The 13,264-nt window shown below is 39.7% G+C and overlaps 2 protein-coding genes and 1 long non-coding RNA gene across 5 annotated transcripts in view; 1 reads left to right on the forward strand and 2 right to left on the reverse strand.

Annotated features, from left to right (window-relative positions):
- ankha (ANKH inorganic pyrophosphate transport regulator a) overlaps positions 1–3,720 on the reverse strand; it is a 22,455-nt gene extending 18,735 nt beyond the window's left edge. For all 3 annotated transcript variants that reach the window (XM_016477771.1, XM_016477770.1, XM_016477769.1), the window contains exon 1: positions 3,313–3,720. In XM_016477771.1, the coding sequence (XP_016333257.1) occupies positions 3,313–3,408 (96 nt within the window). In that variant the 5' untranslated portion in view covers positions 3,409–3,720. The remainder of the gene's footprint in view (positions 1–3,312) is intronic.
- Positions 3,721–10,187: 6,467 nt separating this feature from the next.
- The window catches only part of LOC107681469 (uncharacterized), a 23,479-nt gene continuing 20,402 nt past the window's right edge, over positions 10,188–13,264 (reverse strand). Inside the window, exon 3 of the long non-coding RNA XR_001633256.1 lies at positions 10,188–10,279. This is a non-coding gene — a long non-coding RNA (uncharacterized LOC107681469). The remainder of the gene's footprint in view (positions 10,280–13,264) is intronic.
- The window catches only part of LOC107681468 (transcriptional regulator Myc-1), a 10,203-nt gene continuing 8,740 nt past the window's right edge, over positions 11,802–13,264 (forward strand). The window contains exons 1-2 of the mRNA XM_016477777.1: positions 11,802–11,993; positions 12,345–12,970. Coding sequence (XP_016333263.1) covers positions 12,352–12,970 — 619 coding nt within the window. The 5' untranslated portion in view covers positions 11,802–11,993; positions 12,345–12,351. The remainder of the gene's footprint in view (positions 11,994–12,344; positions 12,971–13,264) is intronic.

A 13,264-nucleotide genomic window follows, 5' to 3' on the forward strand; every position in this document is an offset into this window, starting at 1 on the left:
AAGAGCGACCAGTGGGAAGAATGAGTCTGGAGCCCTGAATTGCCCAGCTCCCTCTGTCAATGATCTAGCACCCCCTCAGCACCTGCATTCAAAATTCTCTGGCGCCGCTCCTGCTACATCGATGTATTTTTGAAAAGCCAAAATTAAGTTTGTCTAACTCTAAACCCAGTCCCCAAGTAAATTAGGTTATTAAATAAAAAACTAGCAAAACGAGTTGCGCGGTGTCCCCACCACTTTTCAAAGCAAAGTTACGCCACTGCGAACCAGTATCTGCTCCTTTGTGCAAGAAGAAACAGAAGGAGCACAGCCAGAGCCCTCTGAAATGACCTCCAGCTGTGTGCATGTTTTTGACCAAACTGTCAGATCTTACGTGGCCCTGATGTGGCAAGGGTGTGTAGGCAGCTCCTGGATGACGAAGGCATTGACAGACCCTCACATTCCCCAGACCTGAATCCAATTGAGAACCTCTGGGATGTTATGTATTGGAGCATCCAAATCCGCTAATTAGCACCACAGACTGTCCAGGAGCTTAGTGATGCCCTGATCCATGTCTGGCAGGAGATCCTGCAGGAAACAATCCACTATCTCATCAGGAGCATGCACAGACATTCGTGCATACAGACACATGGGGGCCATAAACACTACACACTTACATTACGAGTTGCCATGATGCAATTCATGCAAGTTGGATCAGTCTGTAACTTTTTACTTTGATTTTCAGTGTGATTTTGAATCCAGCCCTCAATGGGTTGATGATTTTGGCTTCCACTGACTATTGTCACAATTTTGTTATCAACAAATTACACAATGTGTACAAGTAAATATTTTCAACTTGATTACTTTGTTTATCGAGATTCAATGTGTGACTTAAGTGTTCCCTTCATTTTTTTGAGCAGTGTATATATAAAAACTCAACTTGTACAGACTATATGGAAAACTCCAGTTTCTCTCCAGTTTTATCTGTGTAGCTGCCTATAGCAGAGCAAGAAAAGGAGAAACAAAAGAGATGAGTGCTGCTATAAATACACTCACACGTTAGTTACATAAGACTAATCCTTACCCCGTCTACTCCTCGCTCAAATGCACACACACCGGTACTTAATAAGACTTTGCTAACTTTGCTAACACTAAAGGACACAAACCTAGACACATGTTAAACTTCAATGTGTACCACAGACTGAAAGAGCAAAAATAAATATTGCCTGAAACTATTTATCAAACCCAACTTGGTTGAGCTTTGCACCGAAATGAACTTGATGAACCATCCTTTGATTACTATCCATTCAGTGTATGTCTGCAGAACATCCTGATTGCATAAAAAATAATATCCTCTAATGCTGAATGCCCAGGCCATCCTTACAAATTCCAGAGATTATCTTCACACTGAATCTTTCAGTTAAATATGGCCCACTGTGAATTACTGTATGACGAGTGTAAAGGCATCTAGTTGTGGCATATATATTCAAACAACAAAGACATAACAGAGCTCCTAACATGCCTTTCCACATATTTTCATGGTGGTTTAACAGTAGTGACATTGTACAAGGACAGTTTGTGCCATTTATGGACCTAACAACAGGTTCAAAAATATGTTATCACAGGGTTAACTGTAGTATGAAATGGGTAAAGATTACGCATAATGTATGTATGTATGTATGTAAGCAAGTTTGTATGTGCGTATATCTATGCATGTATACTTTTTGTGCACTATGTATTTGTTGCTACCTGAATTTTACCTTTGGAATCAATGCATGTAAAAAACACTCCCCTTAAAGATAAAAGTAGGTATTGACCCCATATTTCACTTATATGTATATGTAATTGGTTTTTATTCTAAGCAGATGTATTTTGAAGTTTCCTCTTACTTTAAGAAAGAGTGGCAGTCTTGGTAGCATGTTATGCAAAGGGAATACTCATACACAGAGAAATGACATCCTCGAGAAATGACTTAAAACCCATTGCATTCTGGGAAATTCAATCAATAATTTAAAGCAAATGGTTATCCATGCAGTAAGTGCCAGAGATAGAACATAGTTTTATTTGCAGTGATGCCTGACAAAAGGCATCTGGACAACAAGTTGTTAATTTGGTTAATAATTTGGCTGATGTTTCAAAGCAACTTACACTTAGGGGAGGCCTGGGCTAGCTGTCACACTTTTAAACAAGTTCATATTTCTCCGGGGAGGTTTTTAAGTCAATTCAGATACATACCTTAAAATCTGCAAAAAAAACAAAAAACAAAAAAAACCTTAAAGGGGTCATATGATGCGATTTCAATTTTTCCTTTCTCTTTGGAGTGTTACAAGCTCTTGGTGCATAAAGAAGACCTGTAAAGTTGCAAAGACTAAAGTCTCAAATCCAAAGAGATATTCTTTATAAAAGTTCAGAGTCAGCCACACCTACCTAAAACGGCTCGTTCTAACACGCCCCCACATATCTACCTCACTATGTGGGAAGATTTGCATAACGCCGCCCAAATGTTCACGCAAAGAAAGGAGGCGTAACTTTTAGTCTCACTGTAGTCGCTCCGGCCGGGACACGGCATCAACAGTATGGTGAGCGGCATAACATTTCCGTCTCACGCTTGAGGTATTCGGCCAATCATAACGCACTGGATAGCTGGCCAATCACAGCACACCTCGCTTTTCAGACCGATGAGCTTTGTAAAAATCGACGCGTTTCAAAAAGGCGGGGCATAGAGGAGAAACAATAATGTACAGTATGTGGAAAATAATGTGTTTTTTTTACTTTAAACCGCATAAACACATTTCATTACACCAAATACACAAAATCATGTTCTTTATAGCAGCATCATATGACCCCTTTAACTGTTGAACTTCTCCACTATTAGTGGCAGGGGAAAAGACCAATAGACTTGAAACCAGTTGCATTCAGGAAAATTGTAGATTGTCAGAATTCTAGATTGTAAGCTTTTCAGCTAAATTATCAAGGACAAAACAATTCACGAAATAATACAAATGTGCAAGGTAACATACAAAAACAACAAAACATAACAAAACAACCAACACAGTTCAACTTTGAAAATCTACTTTCATTGTAAAGTTTCCTTCCTCGAGGGAACAAGGGCACGTCACGGATCAAACCTGGTAAGATTCGAACCTAAAACCTTTAGATTACTAGCTCACCACTACGCCACGCCACCCTAAGATGCATGATCAATACTAGCACAGCATTACTGGACTCAACCTGACATTCATGCATCTAAACAAGCCCAACGTGTATATTTACAAACATTTCACTGGTGTTCGTGCCGTAAAAAGCGTGTTCAGGTTCAAAGGCATCATATCTCACCTGTTCTCCGAAGTCGATGGCTATATTAGTAATGGCTAACGGCAGCAGAAAGCGAATAAGAGGCCAGTACGCATTGCGTGATAGACAGTCCATCATGACAAATGATGACAATAATATTTAAGGCATTCGGCCGAGTCGCTTTATGGTTTGCGGCTTCCAGCTGCCTGAAGTAAAACTGGAAAAACTGGAGACATTGTCATTCCCAGCGCTTCCGATGAAGAAGGTCATCCAGACATTTCGAATTATATCATCAAGTCAATCACCCGCGAATTAAATCTCCCTGCACGAAGTGTTGATGCAGGAAACCGCTGAAATTCAGCACTTTGGTGTCTTATCAGGCTGAAGTGCTTTCGGCTGTGTGTGCTCGCTCGTGTGTGCTATTTATTCTCGTGCAGAACACACGTGGGGCGTCACAACATCAAACCCTTCTCCCTTCTCCAGCTGTTCGCGTCAGTCTACTGGGGTGGTACCAAGAATGATGAGTATTGATTCATTGTTTCTTTTGGAACATCAGTTTGTCTTTGTCATAGAGCAATGCTATTAGAATAAGGTGTCAACGGAAATGGTTTAATAAATTTCAATGGAAAGTTACGTGTGTATTATTTTAAATCTCTGCTTCCATCTGCTGGATGTTATGTGGAGAGACAGACCGGGGCAACTCATAGAAAACTATAAATCAACCTGACATTTTCAGTGTAAGCAAACACAGCCTAGATGTGTTCTAATTAAGGTCGTCAGTAAATGTTTTCACTGAGAAAGATTAGATCATAGAAGTGAATTAATGCAGTATGCATTGCCCTTTTTACAGGAGCATTTGCAAGTAGCCTATGGTTATTAAGCCACTGTATCTTAAATAGGAGTATGCCTCATTAAATCATTGATATTACTAAAAAGTTGGACCAGGTGTGTTTAATTAGGATTGAATTTAAACTCTGCAGTGCTCCGGTCCTCGATCCAGGAATTGAGTTTGACAACCCTGGATTAACTGATGTGTCAAGTCAAGCCACTTTTATTTATATAGCACTTTATACAATACAGATTGTGTCAAAGCAGCTTTAGAGTGTTAAACAGGAAAAACATGTGCTGATAATGCAAGAGGACAATAGAAAACAGTCAGTTTATCAGTTAAAGTGAATTCATTGTTGATTCAGTGATGTCATCATCCAGCTCAGTTCAGTTCTCCTCCAATAGTGTCTGTGCAGTCAAGTCAACAATGTTTCCAGAAATTGTCTCCCCAACTAAGCAAGCCAAGGGCGACAGTGGCAAGGAACCAAAACAGACAGAAATGGAGAAAAAAAACCTTGGGAGAAACGAGGCTTAGTTGGGGGGCCAGTTCTCCTCTGGCCAGATGAAACCAGCATGGTGTGGTTTAATTCCAGGCTGCAACGCACATCAGATTGAGCAGAGGACTCGTCTGGTTCTCGTGGTCTTGTGCCGATGGACGACGAGGTCTTCACAGGGGATCTGTCTCTAGGTTTCGTCTAGTTGACATGGCCCCCGCTGAGATTCAGGGCTGTAGAGGTCATCTCTAGGTGCTGATCCACCATCTGGACTGGATGATACTAGATCCAGGTGACTGCAGTGACCATCGGATCTGGATATGGACTGGATCTGGGTGGCTACGGTGACCTCAGAATAAGCATAAAACAGACTAATATGAGCGTAGATGCCATTCTTCTTACGATGAAACAAGTACATCGGGTGATATGGGAAGTGTTCCCGGTTCTGGCTGACCTAGTTAATGCAGCCTAACAATCTTTTAACGGATCTGAATTATAGAAAAGTGATCGTGTATTATGTGTATGCCAGGTTAAAGAGATGGGTCTTTAATCTAGATTTAAACTGACAGAGTGTGTGTGCCTCCCAAACAATGCTAGGTAGATTGTTCCAGTTTGGGCACTAAATGGTAAAAAGTTTTTGCCGCCCACAGTTGATTTTGATATGTATTATCAAATGGCTAGAATTTTGAGATCGCAGCAGACGTGAAGGACTATAATGCGATAAGAGCTCGCTCAAACACTGAGGAGCTAAACCATTCAAGGCTTTATAAGTAATTAGCAAGATTTTAATGTATACAATGTTTAATAGGGAGCCAGTGCAGAGTTGACAGAACCGGGCTAATATGGTCATACTTCCTGATTCTAGTAAGAACTCTAGCTGCTGCATTTTGGACCAGCTGGAGTTTGTTTATCAAGTGCGCAGAGCAACCACCCAATAAAAGCATTACAATTATCTAACTTTGAGGTCATGAACGAATGAATTGATGCTTCTGCATTTGACATTGAGAGCATAGGTTGTAATTTAGATATATTTTTAAGATGAAAGATGTGGTTTTACAAATGCTAGAAACATGACTTTCAAAGGAAAGGTTGCTATCAAATAGCACACCTAGGTTCCTAACTGATGAGGAAGAATGAACAGCACAGCCATCAAGTGTTAGACAGTGTTCTAGATTTTTACACACAGGGGTTTTTGGTCTGATAATTAACACATCTGTTGTTTTGTTTTTTTTCAGAATTTAGCAGTAGGAAATTACTAGTCATCCAGTTTTTTATATCAGCTATGCATTCTGTTAGTTTTGCAAATTGGTATGTTTTGTCAGGCCGCAAAGAAATATAGAGCTGAGTATCATCAGCATAACAATGAAAGCTGATGATATCCCCCAAGGGTAGCATGTAAAGCGTGAAAAGCAACGGTTCTTGTACTGAGCCTTGTGGTACTCAATACTGCACTTGTGAACAATATGACACTTCTTCATTCACTGCTGTGAATTGATGACGGTCAGATAAGTATGAGTTGAACCATGCCAATGCAATTCCACAAATGCCAACATAATTTTCTAGTCTATTCAAAAGAATGTTATGGTCGATAGTGTGGAACGCAGCACTAAGATCCAGTAGCACTAATAGAGAGATACAACCACGATCAGATGATAAGAGCAGGTCATTTGTAACTCTGATGAGAGCAGTCTCTGTACTACGGTCTGAATCCTGACTGGAAATCCTCACAAAGACCATTTTTCTCTAAGAAAGAACATAGTTTTGAGGAGACCAACTTTTCTATTATCTTTGACAGAAAAGGGAGATTTGAGATCGGTCTGTAATTAACTAATTCTCCAGGATCAAGTTGTGTTTTTTGTTTTTTTTTAATGAAAGGTTTAATAACAGCCAGTTTGAAGGTTTTTGGGACATATCCTAATGACAATGATGAATTAATGATATTCAGAAGAGGATCTATGACTTCTGGATGCACCTCTTTTAGTAACTTAGATGGAATAGGGTCTAACATACATGTTGTTGGTTTAGATGATTTAACAAGTTTATACAATTCTTCCTGTCCTATAGCAGAGAATGCGAGTGGAATAGTTCCTCAGGGAATCTATAGTGCTGATGCAATACTGTAGCTGACAGCTGCATGGATATAATTTTATCTCTAATAGTATCGATCTTGGAAGTAAAGAAGTTCATAAAGTCATTACTGCTGTGCTGTTGGTAAATGTCTGCGCATGCTGATGCTTTCTTTTTTTTGTTGTTAATTTAGCACTGTATTGAATAAATACCTGGGGTTGTGTTTGTTTTCTTCTAAAAGAGAGGAAAAGTAAGCAGATCTAGCCATTTTTAAGGCTTTTCTGTATGTAGAAGTACTTTCCCTCAAAGCAATACTAAGTACCTCTAGTTTTGTTTTCTTCCAGCTGTGCTCCATTTTCCGGGCCGTTCCCTTTAGGGCGAAGATGTGCTTGTTATACCACAATGTTTTCCTTAATCTTCTTTAAGCATAAGTGCTAGAAAAGAGAGTCAGTAGTTTCTGTTACACCAAGTTTTTCTGAGCTATTGGATATGCTGAGGAATTAAGACAAATTGATTCTAGAGCGCCAGGACTGTTGATTCTGAAGGTCCCAAGGCAGATTTCTTTGACTCTGGCAACACACGATTGCTGAAATATGTTTGGATAAAAGCTCTAATATAAACATACACTACTGGAACAGCGCAACCAAGAGAAAAGCTATGAAATGACGAGAATAGACTATTGGAATAATTTAATACACATTCCAGGAAAAAAATATATTTTAAATTTAAGTCAGTGATTCTGTTTAGGCCAGCAGAGAAGGCCTTGCTGGCCCTGATGGCCCACCACTGGAGTTCACACACCTCTTTAATGTTATTTTTAGTGATCTCCGACTGGCGAAGTTGAACATCATTAGTGCCGACGTGAATAACAATCTTATTGAATTTACGTTTAGCATTAGCCAGCATATTGGAGATTATAGTGGAGATCAAAATTAGAGAACAACTTACAATTTCTTAAATTTCAAGGTCACTGCTTAGTCCTATTTGAAGTTATCCTAACAGGTGTAGAAGGGCAGTTTTTTAAGCATATTTCATAATTTAATTGAATTCTGAAGCACAGTATAACAAACTTAAATGAGATATTTGAAAAATAACTTACAGATACCTCCAACAAGTTATTGGTGTTAATCTGGCACCTGGTGCTGATTTCCTTTATTATATGACAAACCCTATTTAACTGGCAGCATTCTTCCATTTTTCACTGAGAATGCAAGATTGCGGGCTGCTTTAAGGTGACTGAAAGCCTGCGACAGGAGGTGGTCCAGATGAAGGCCAAAGGGATGACTTTGTCAGTCATTGCAAGAGAAGTTGGTCATTCCAAATCTGTGATTTCATATATTGCAGCTTTGCAATGACACTAATTCAAGTCCCCCCAAAAGGCTGGTTGTCCATGTTAGACAAGTGCACAAGAGGACAGAATAATGCAGAGACTTTCAATGGGGGAATCGGTTCAACACTGCAGGTGGAATTGCTCGCCAGTTCAGCGATGAACAGGGTATGGATCTGTCTCAGCACGTTTAAGAGAAGTTGGACTGAAAGCGCACTCTGCAGTGACCAAGCCTCTCATTAGCAGAAATAATCAAAAGGCTAGGCTCACATTTGCTGAGGAGCATGTTGTGTGGAGAGAGGAGAACTGGCCCCAAGTTCACTTTGATGAAAGCAAGTTTAATTTATTTGGGTCTGATGGGAAACATTTTGTTTGGCATCAAACTGGGGAAAGACCAAAGCCCAAGTGTGTTAAGAAGTCAGTGAAATGTGGAGGAGGAAGTGTCATGGTTTGGGGGATGTTTTCTGCAGCAGGAGTTGGGCCTCTTATACAGCTACTTAGCAGGGTCACACTGCAAAATTGGTAAAGCAGTTCCTTGAAGCCAAGAATATTGAAATAATGAAATGGCCAGCTCAGAGTCCTGATCTAAACCCAACTGAAAATCTCTGGAAAATCCCTGGCGACAAAGTTATGGCTAAGAAACCCACTACAGTTACCAAACTATGGAAGATGAGTGGACCAAAATCACACCAGCGCAGTGTGAGAAACTAGTGATGTCCTGCGGCCACAGATGTGCTGAAGTCATTCAAAGCAAGGGCCTCTATATTTCCAAATAATTTCTGACAACTGTAACCCTCCAAAATTTAAGTTGTAATCTTCTTTCGTGCTAAAGTGGTTACTGTTCTCTAATTTTGATCACTGTGTTTTCACAAAATAAAGGTTTTTGTTGAAATGCCTTGGTTATTTTGTCAAACATGTTATTGGATCAGTGGTATACCTACAGATAATATTCCTTCAAATTTTGAGCGATGAAGATGAACTGAATATTTCAGGGAAAAAAAGAGTATTTATAGATTTAATATATTTGTCAACATTTTGTTTGGCATCAAACTGGGGAAAGACCAAAGCCCAAGTGTGTTAAGAAGTCAGTGAAATGTGGAGGAGGAAGTGTCATGGTTTGGGGGATGTTTTCTGCAGCAGGAGTTGGGCCTCTTATACAGCTAATACAGATACATGGCAGGGTGAATGCAAATGTTTATCAGAACTACTTTCAGCAACATGCAGTTCCTTCCCTGCAAGCTTCTCCCAATCAGCCAGCAATTTTCATTCAAGACAATGCCCCCATCACACTGTAAAACAGGTAAAGCAGTTCCTTGAAGCTAAGAACATTGAAATAATGAAATGGCCAGGCCAGAGTCCTGATCTGAACCCAATTGAAAATCTCTGGAAAATCCTTGCGGCCACAGATGTGCTGAAGTCATTCAAAGCAAGGGCCTCTATATTTCCAAATAATTTCTGACAACTGTAACCCTCCAAAATTTAAGTTGTAATCTTCTTTCGTGCTAAAGTGGTTACTGTTCTCTAATTTTGATCACTGTGTTTTCACAAAATATATTTCCAAATAATTTCTGACAACTGTAACCCTCCAACATTTAAGTTGTAATCTTCTTTCGTGCTAAAGTGGTTACTGTTCTCTAATTTTGATCACTGTGTTTTCACAAAATAAAGGTTTTTGTTGAAATGCCTTGGTTATTTTGTCAAACATGTTATTGGATCAGTGGTATACCTACAGATAATATTCCTTCAAATTTTGAGCGATGAAGATGAACTGAATATTTCAGGGAAAAAAAGAGTATTTATAGATTTAATATATTTGTCAACTAGATGGTCATTGGCACAAATCCTCAGCAAAGACCACAGGAACCAGACAAGACCTGGCCCTGGTTTCTCCCAAGGTTGTTTTTTTCTCTATTTCTGTCACTGATGGAGTTTGGGTTCCTTGCCACTGACTGTTGCCTTTTGGCCTGCTTATTTGGACTTAATATTACTTAACATTTGGTAATATTATAGACTACACAGACACTATTGGATGAGAACTAAACTGAGCTGAATAACAACAACATCACTGTTTTCTACACAGCTGCTTTATAGATGAATTGAACTCAGTCCATAATTGATGAACTTGACACAGTTATTAAACTGAACTGACTCAACAATGAACTGACTTTAACTGAAAAACTGACTGTTTATGATCATCCTCTTTTTAGAGCTGCTTTACAGCAGAATTGAATTTTGTTTGCAACATTGCAACATTATTTTCCTGTTCAACACTGTAAAGCTGCGTTGACACGATCTCCTTTACTATATAGATAAAGGAGACTATTTAGGCTATTTATTTAGTTAGTAAGTTGATCACCGTGTTCATTATAGTAGTTGACAGCAGAGGGCGGCACATACCAACGTATTATACCAACCGTCCTGTTGTGGGGTCTTTGAAATCCTAAGCACCTTCAGTAGTCCGATCATAGCCAACTGTTAATTCTATTCACAGATCACAATACCAAACTAAAACTTTTATATTATTTTAGTTTCACTGATGTTAGAAGTGAACCCATCTGTAATTTTTTCCTAAATGATCATGTTACTTAATGGTTTCTGAAGAAAAAAAAAATCCTACTTTATCATTTATGTAAAATGTTTGCACCATAAATCAATCTGAACGTATAACCTAGAAATCACCAAAGTCTTACATTTCATTTTTATTCTTTGCATTATTTAACTTCATAATTGTTAGGCATAAACCCAGCAGTTATTTCCCATTACTGACTTTATTTTATTTCAGTCACTTCATTTATTCAAAACAAATTTCACTCACATGCTGTATCTAGTGCATTGATTTTGAACATTTTGTCTAGAAGGACACACATTTTCTATGTCAGTAATGGATTGTTTGGTATTCCTATAATATAACCTAATAATGTAATTCATGTTGCAACATCCTTGGATGCTTACTGAGGCCCTCTAGTGGATCCCGGGCCCCTGGTTCAGAGACACTGCTCTGGATGATTTACATTTTGTGACAAGCTGAGGTGGTAGTTGATGATGGTTACATTTCTTTATTGTTTTGTTGCAACAACATAATCCATAGCCTACATGTCTGCATTCTTATAAACTTGTTGGTTTCTACGAACATGGTTTCTACAATCAATGCTGTCACTAGTCTTTTTATATGCTTTGTCACGGTCATACAAATTCTAGAAACACTTTCTAGTCAGCACACAAAATATAAGATGAAAAAGGGTATAAGAAGATATATAATTTGACATCAAGACAGTGCTCAGTGCTTTGCTTTGGTTTCTTCAAAGCAAGTAACAATGTATTATTGCTATTTAAAACAACAAATGGGTGTTTTCTTTCAACCTATTTTGCTTATCTTTGTCCTATTTAAACAGAATAAGACAGAAATTAATAGGAAAGATCTGATTTTGTTGTATCGTTGTTTACTAGAATGAAAATTCATCCTTTTTCCCAAAAAAAAGTGAGCTGTCACTGCTCGACTAGAAATGGCTCAAGTGACGTCAAATCCCTGCCCACCGGCTTCCGCTAAATTTGCTTCCGCGAGAAAATAGTTCCACATTTATCGAATTCAGAAATAGATGTAACATGTCTGCTAAGTAAATAAAGACTAATTATAGTTGTCGTTGTGTTTTTATTTCTGACGTGGGAGCCTAGCGGTGGAATTTAATTCGCAAACAACCGTGTTTTCGTTTGGCGGGAAACGTTCGATGCGTAGTCTTAAATCAGTGGGCGCCGCTTCAGCTCGCGGGAGCTACAGAATTTATTCATCCTGCCACTGACACACAGACATCAGTCTGTCCAGCATCTGAGGGGTGCACGAGCGCAGCGTTGATTACATTTTCCATCACTTTCCATTTGACCAGGACTCTGATTCCACTTATGCTGCAAGAGACCGGAATAAACTGTTGGATTTTACTTTTTGTTCCTTATTTTTTGTTCTCTTTTCATTGCATTGTGTCTCGAAAGAAATCACTCTGAAGCTGCATTTGTTAAATACACGGTAAGGATCCATCCGGCATTTGATGTTGCATGCGTCTTTTAGACTTAAAGGGCAACTTGCGTGATATGAGTGCAAATATCTTTGTTTTTTAACGGCGGTTTGCATGTTGCACGCTCAAAGAATACATTTTTTTTAAATGTTTTGATAGTAACCCCGCTTTAATCGCTCCGTTTTTACACATGCTGTCATGTAGTTCCACTATTTAACGTTAGCTATTTTATCCCCCCCATGCATCTTATGCATAGTGTAAATATGTGCATTTTAGGTAAAGCGTTGCGTTGTGATGTTTAGTTAGTTGCATATGCACTATAATAATTCCGATTTGTATTTTGTTCACAAGTGTCAAAATGCCGGTGATAGCGAGTTTGGCGTATAAAAACTACGATTACGACTACGACTCCATCCAGCCCTATTTCTATTTCGACAACGACGATGAGGATTTCTATCACCATCAGCAAGGACAGACTCAACCTCCAGCTCCCAGCGAGGACATATGGAAGAAATTCGAGCTGCTGCCCACACCGCCCCTCTCACCCAGCCGGAGACAGTCGCTCTCCACCGCCGAACAGCTGGAGATGGTAAGCGAGTTCCTGGGAGACGACGTGGTCAACCAGAGCTTCATCTGCGACGCGGACAACTCCCAGTCCTTCATCAAGTCCATCATCATCCAGGACTGCATGTGGAGCGGCTTTTCCGCTGCCGCCAATTTGGAGAAAGTGGTTTCTGAGAGACTAGCGTCCCTGCACGCTGCTAGGAAAGAACTGATGTCTGACAGCAGCTCAAATCGACTCAATGCAAGTTATTTGCAGGATATGAGCACCTCTGCATCAGAATGCATCGACCCTTCTGTGGTCTTCCCGTATCCCCTCACGGAGTCCAGCAAATCCAGCAAGGTTGCTCCATCAGAACCCATGCTTGTCCTGGACACTCCACCTAACAGCTCCAGCAGCAGTGGCAGCGATTCTGGTATGTTATGCATTATTTTGTTATTTATGACATGCATAATCTTGATTTATCTGGTTACTACATGTGCAAGTGCTTGCTTTATTTAATGTCACCGGTGAGGTGGTGTGCCAGTCAAGGGACTTTATCCTCATACCCTTGATGCAATGATTGGTGCAAGTGGTAGTTGTATAAGATCCCTCCACCTCCCCTCTGCTAGACCTGAGTCAGATCTGTAGGAAAAACTGCAATGTTCAAATATCAGCTGACGAGGAAAGTAGGCGGGGACTGGAATGCAGAGACCCCCCCCCCCCCCCC

The sequence above is a fragment of the Sinocyclocheilus anshuiensis genome, unplaced genomic scaffold (assembly GCF_001515605.1).
Source record: "Sinocyclocheilus anshuiensis isolate Anshui unplaced genomic scaffold, SAMN03320099.WGS_v1.1 scaffold1924, whole genome shotgun sequence".
Taxonomy (NCBI): Eukaryota; Metazoa; Chordata; class Actinopteri; order Cypriniformes; family Cyprinidae; genus Sinocyclocheilus; species Sinocyclocheilus anshuiensis.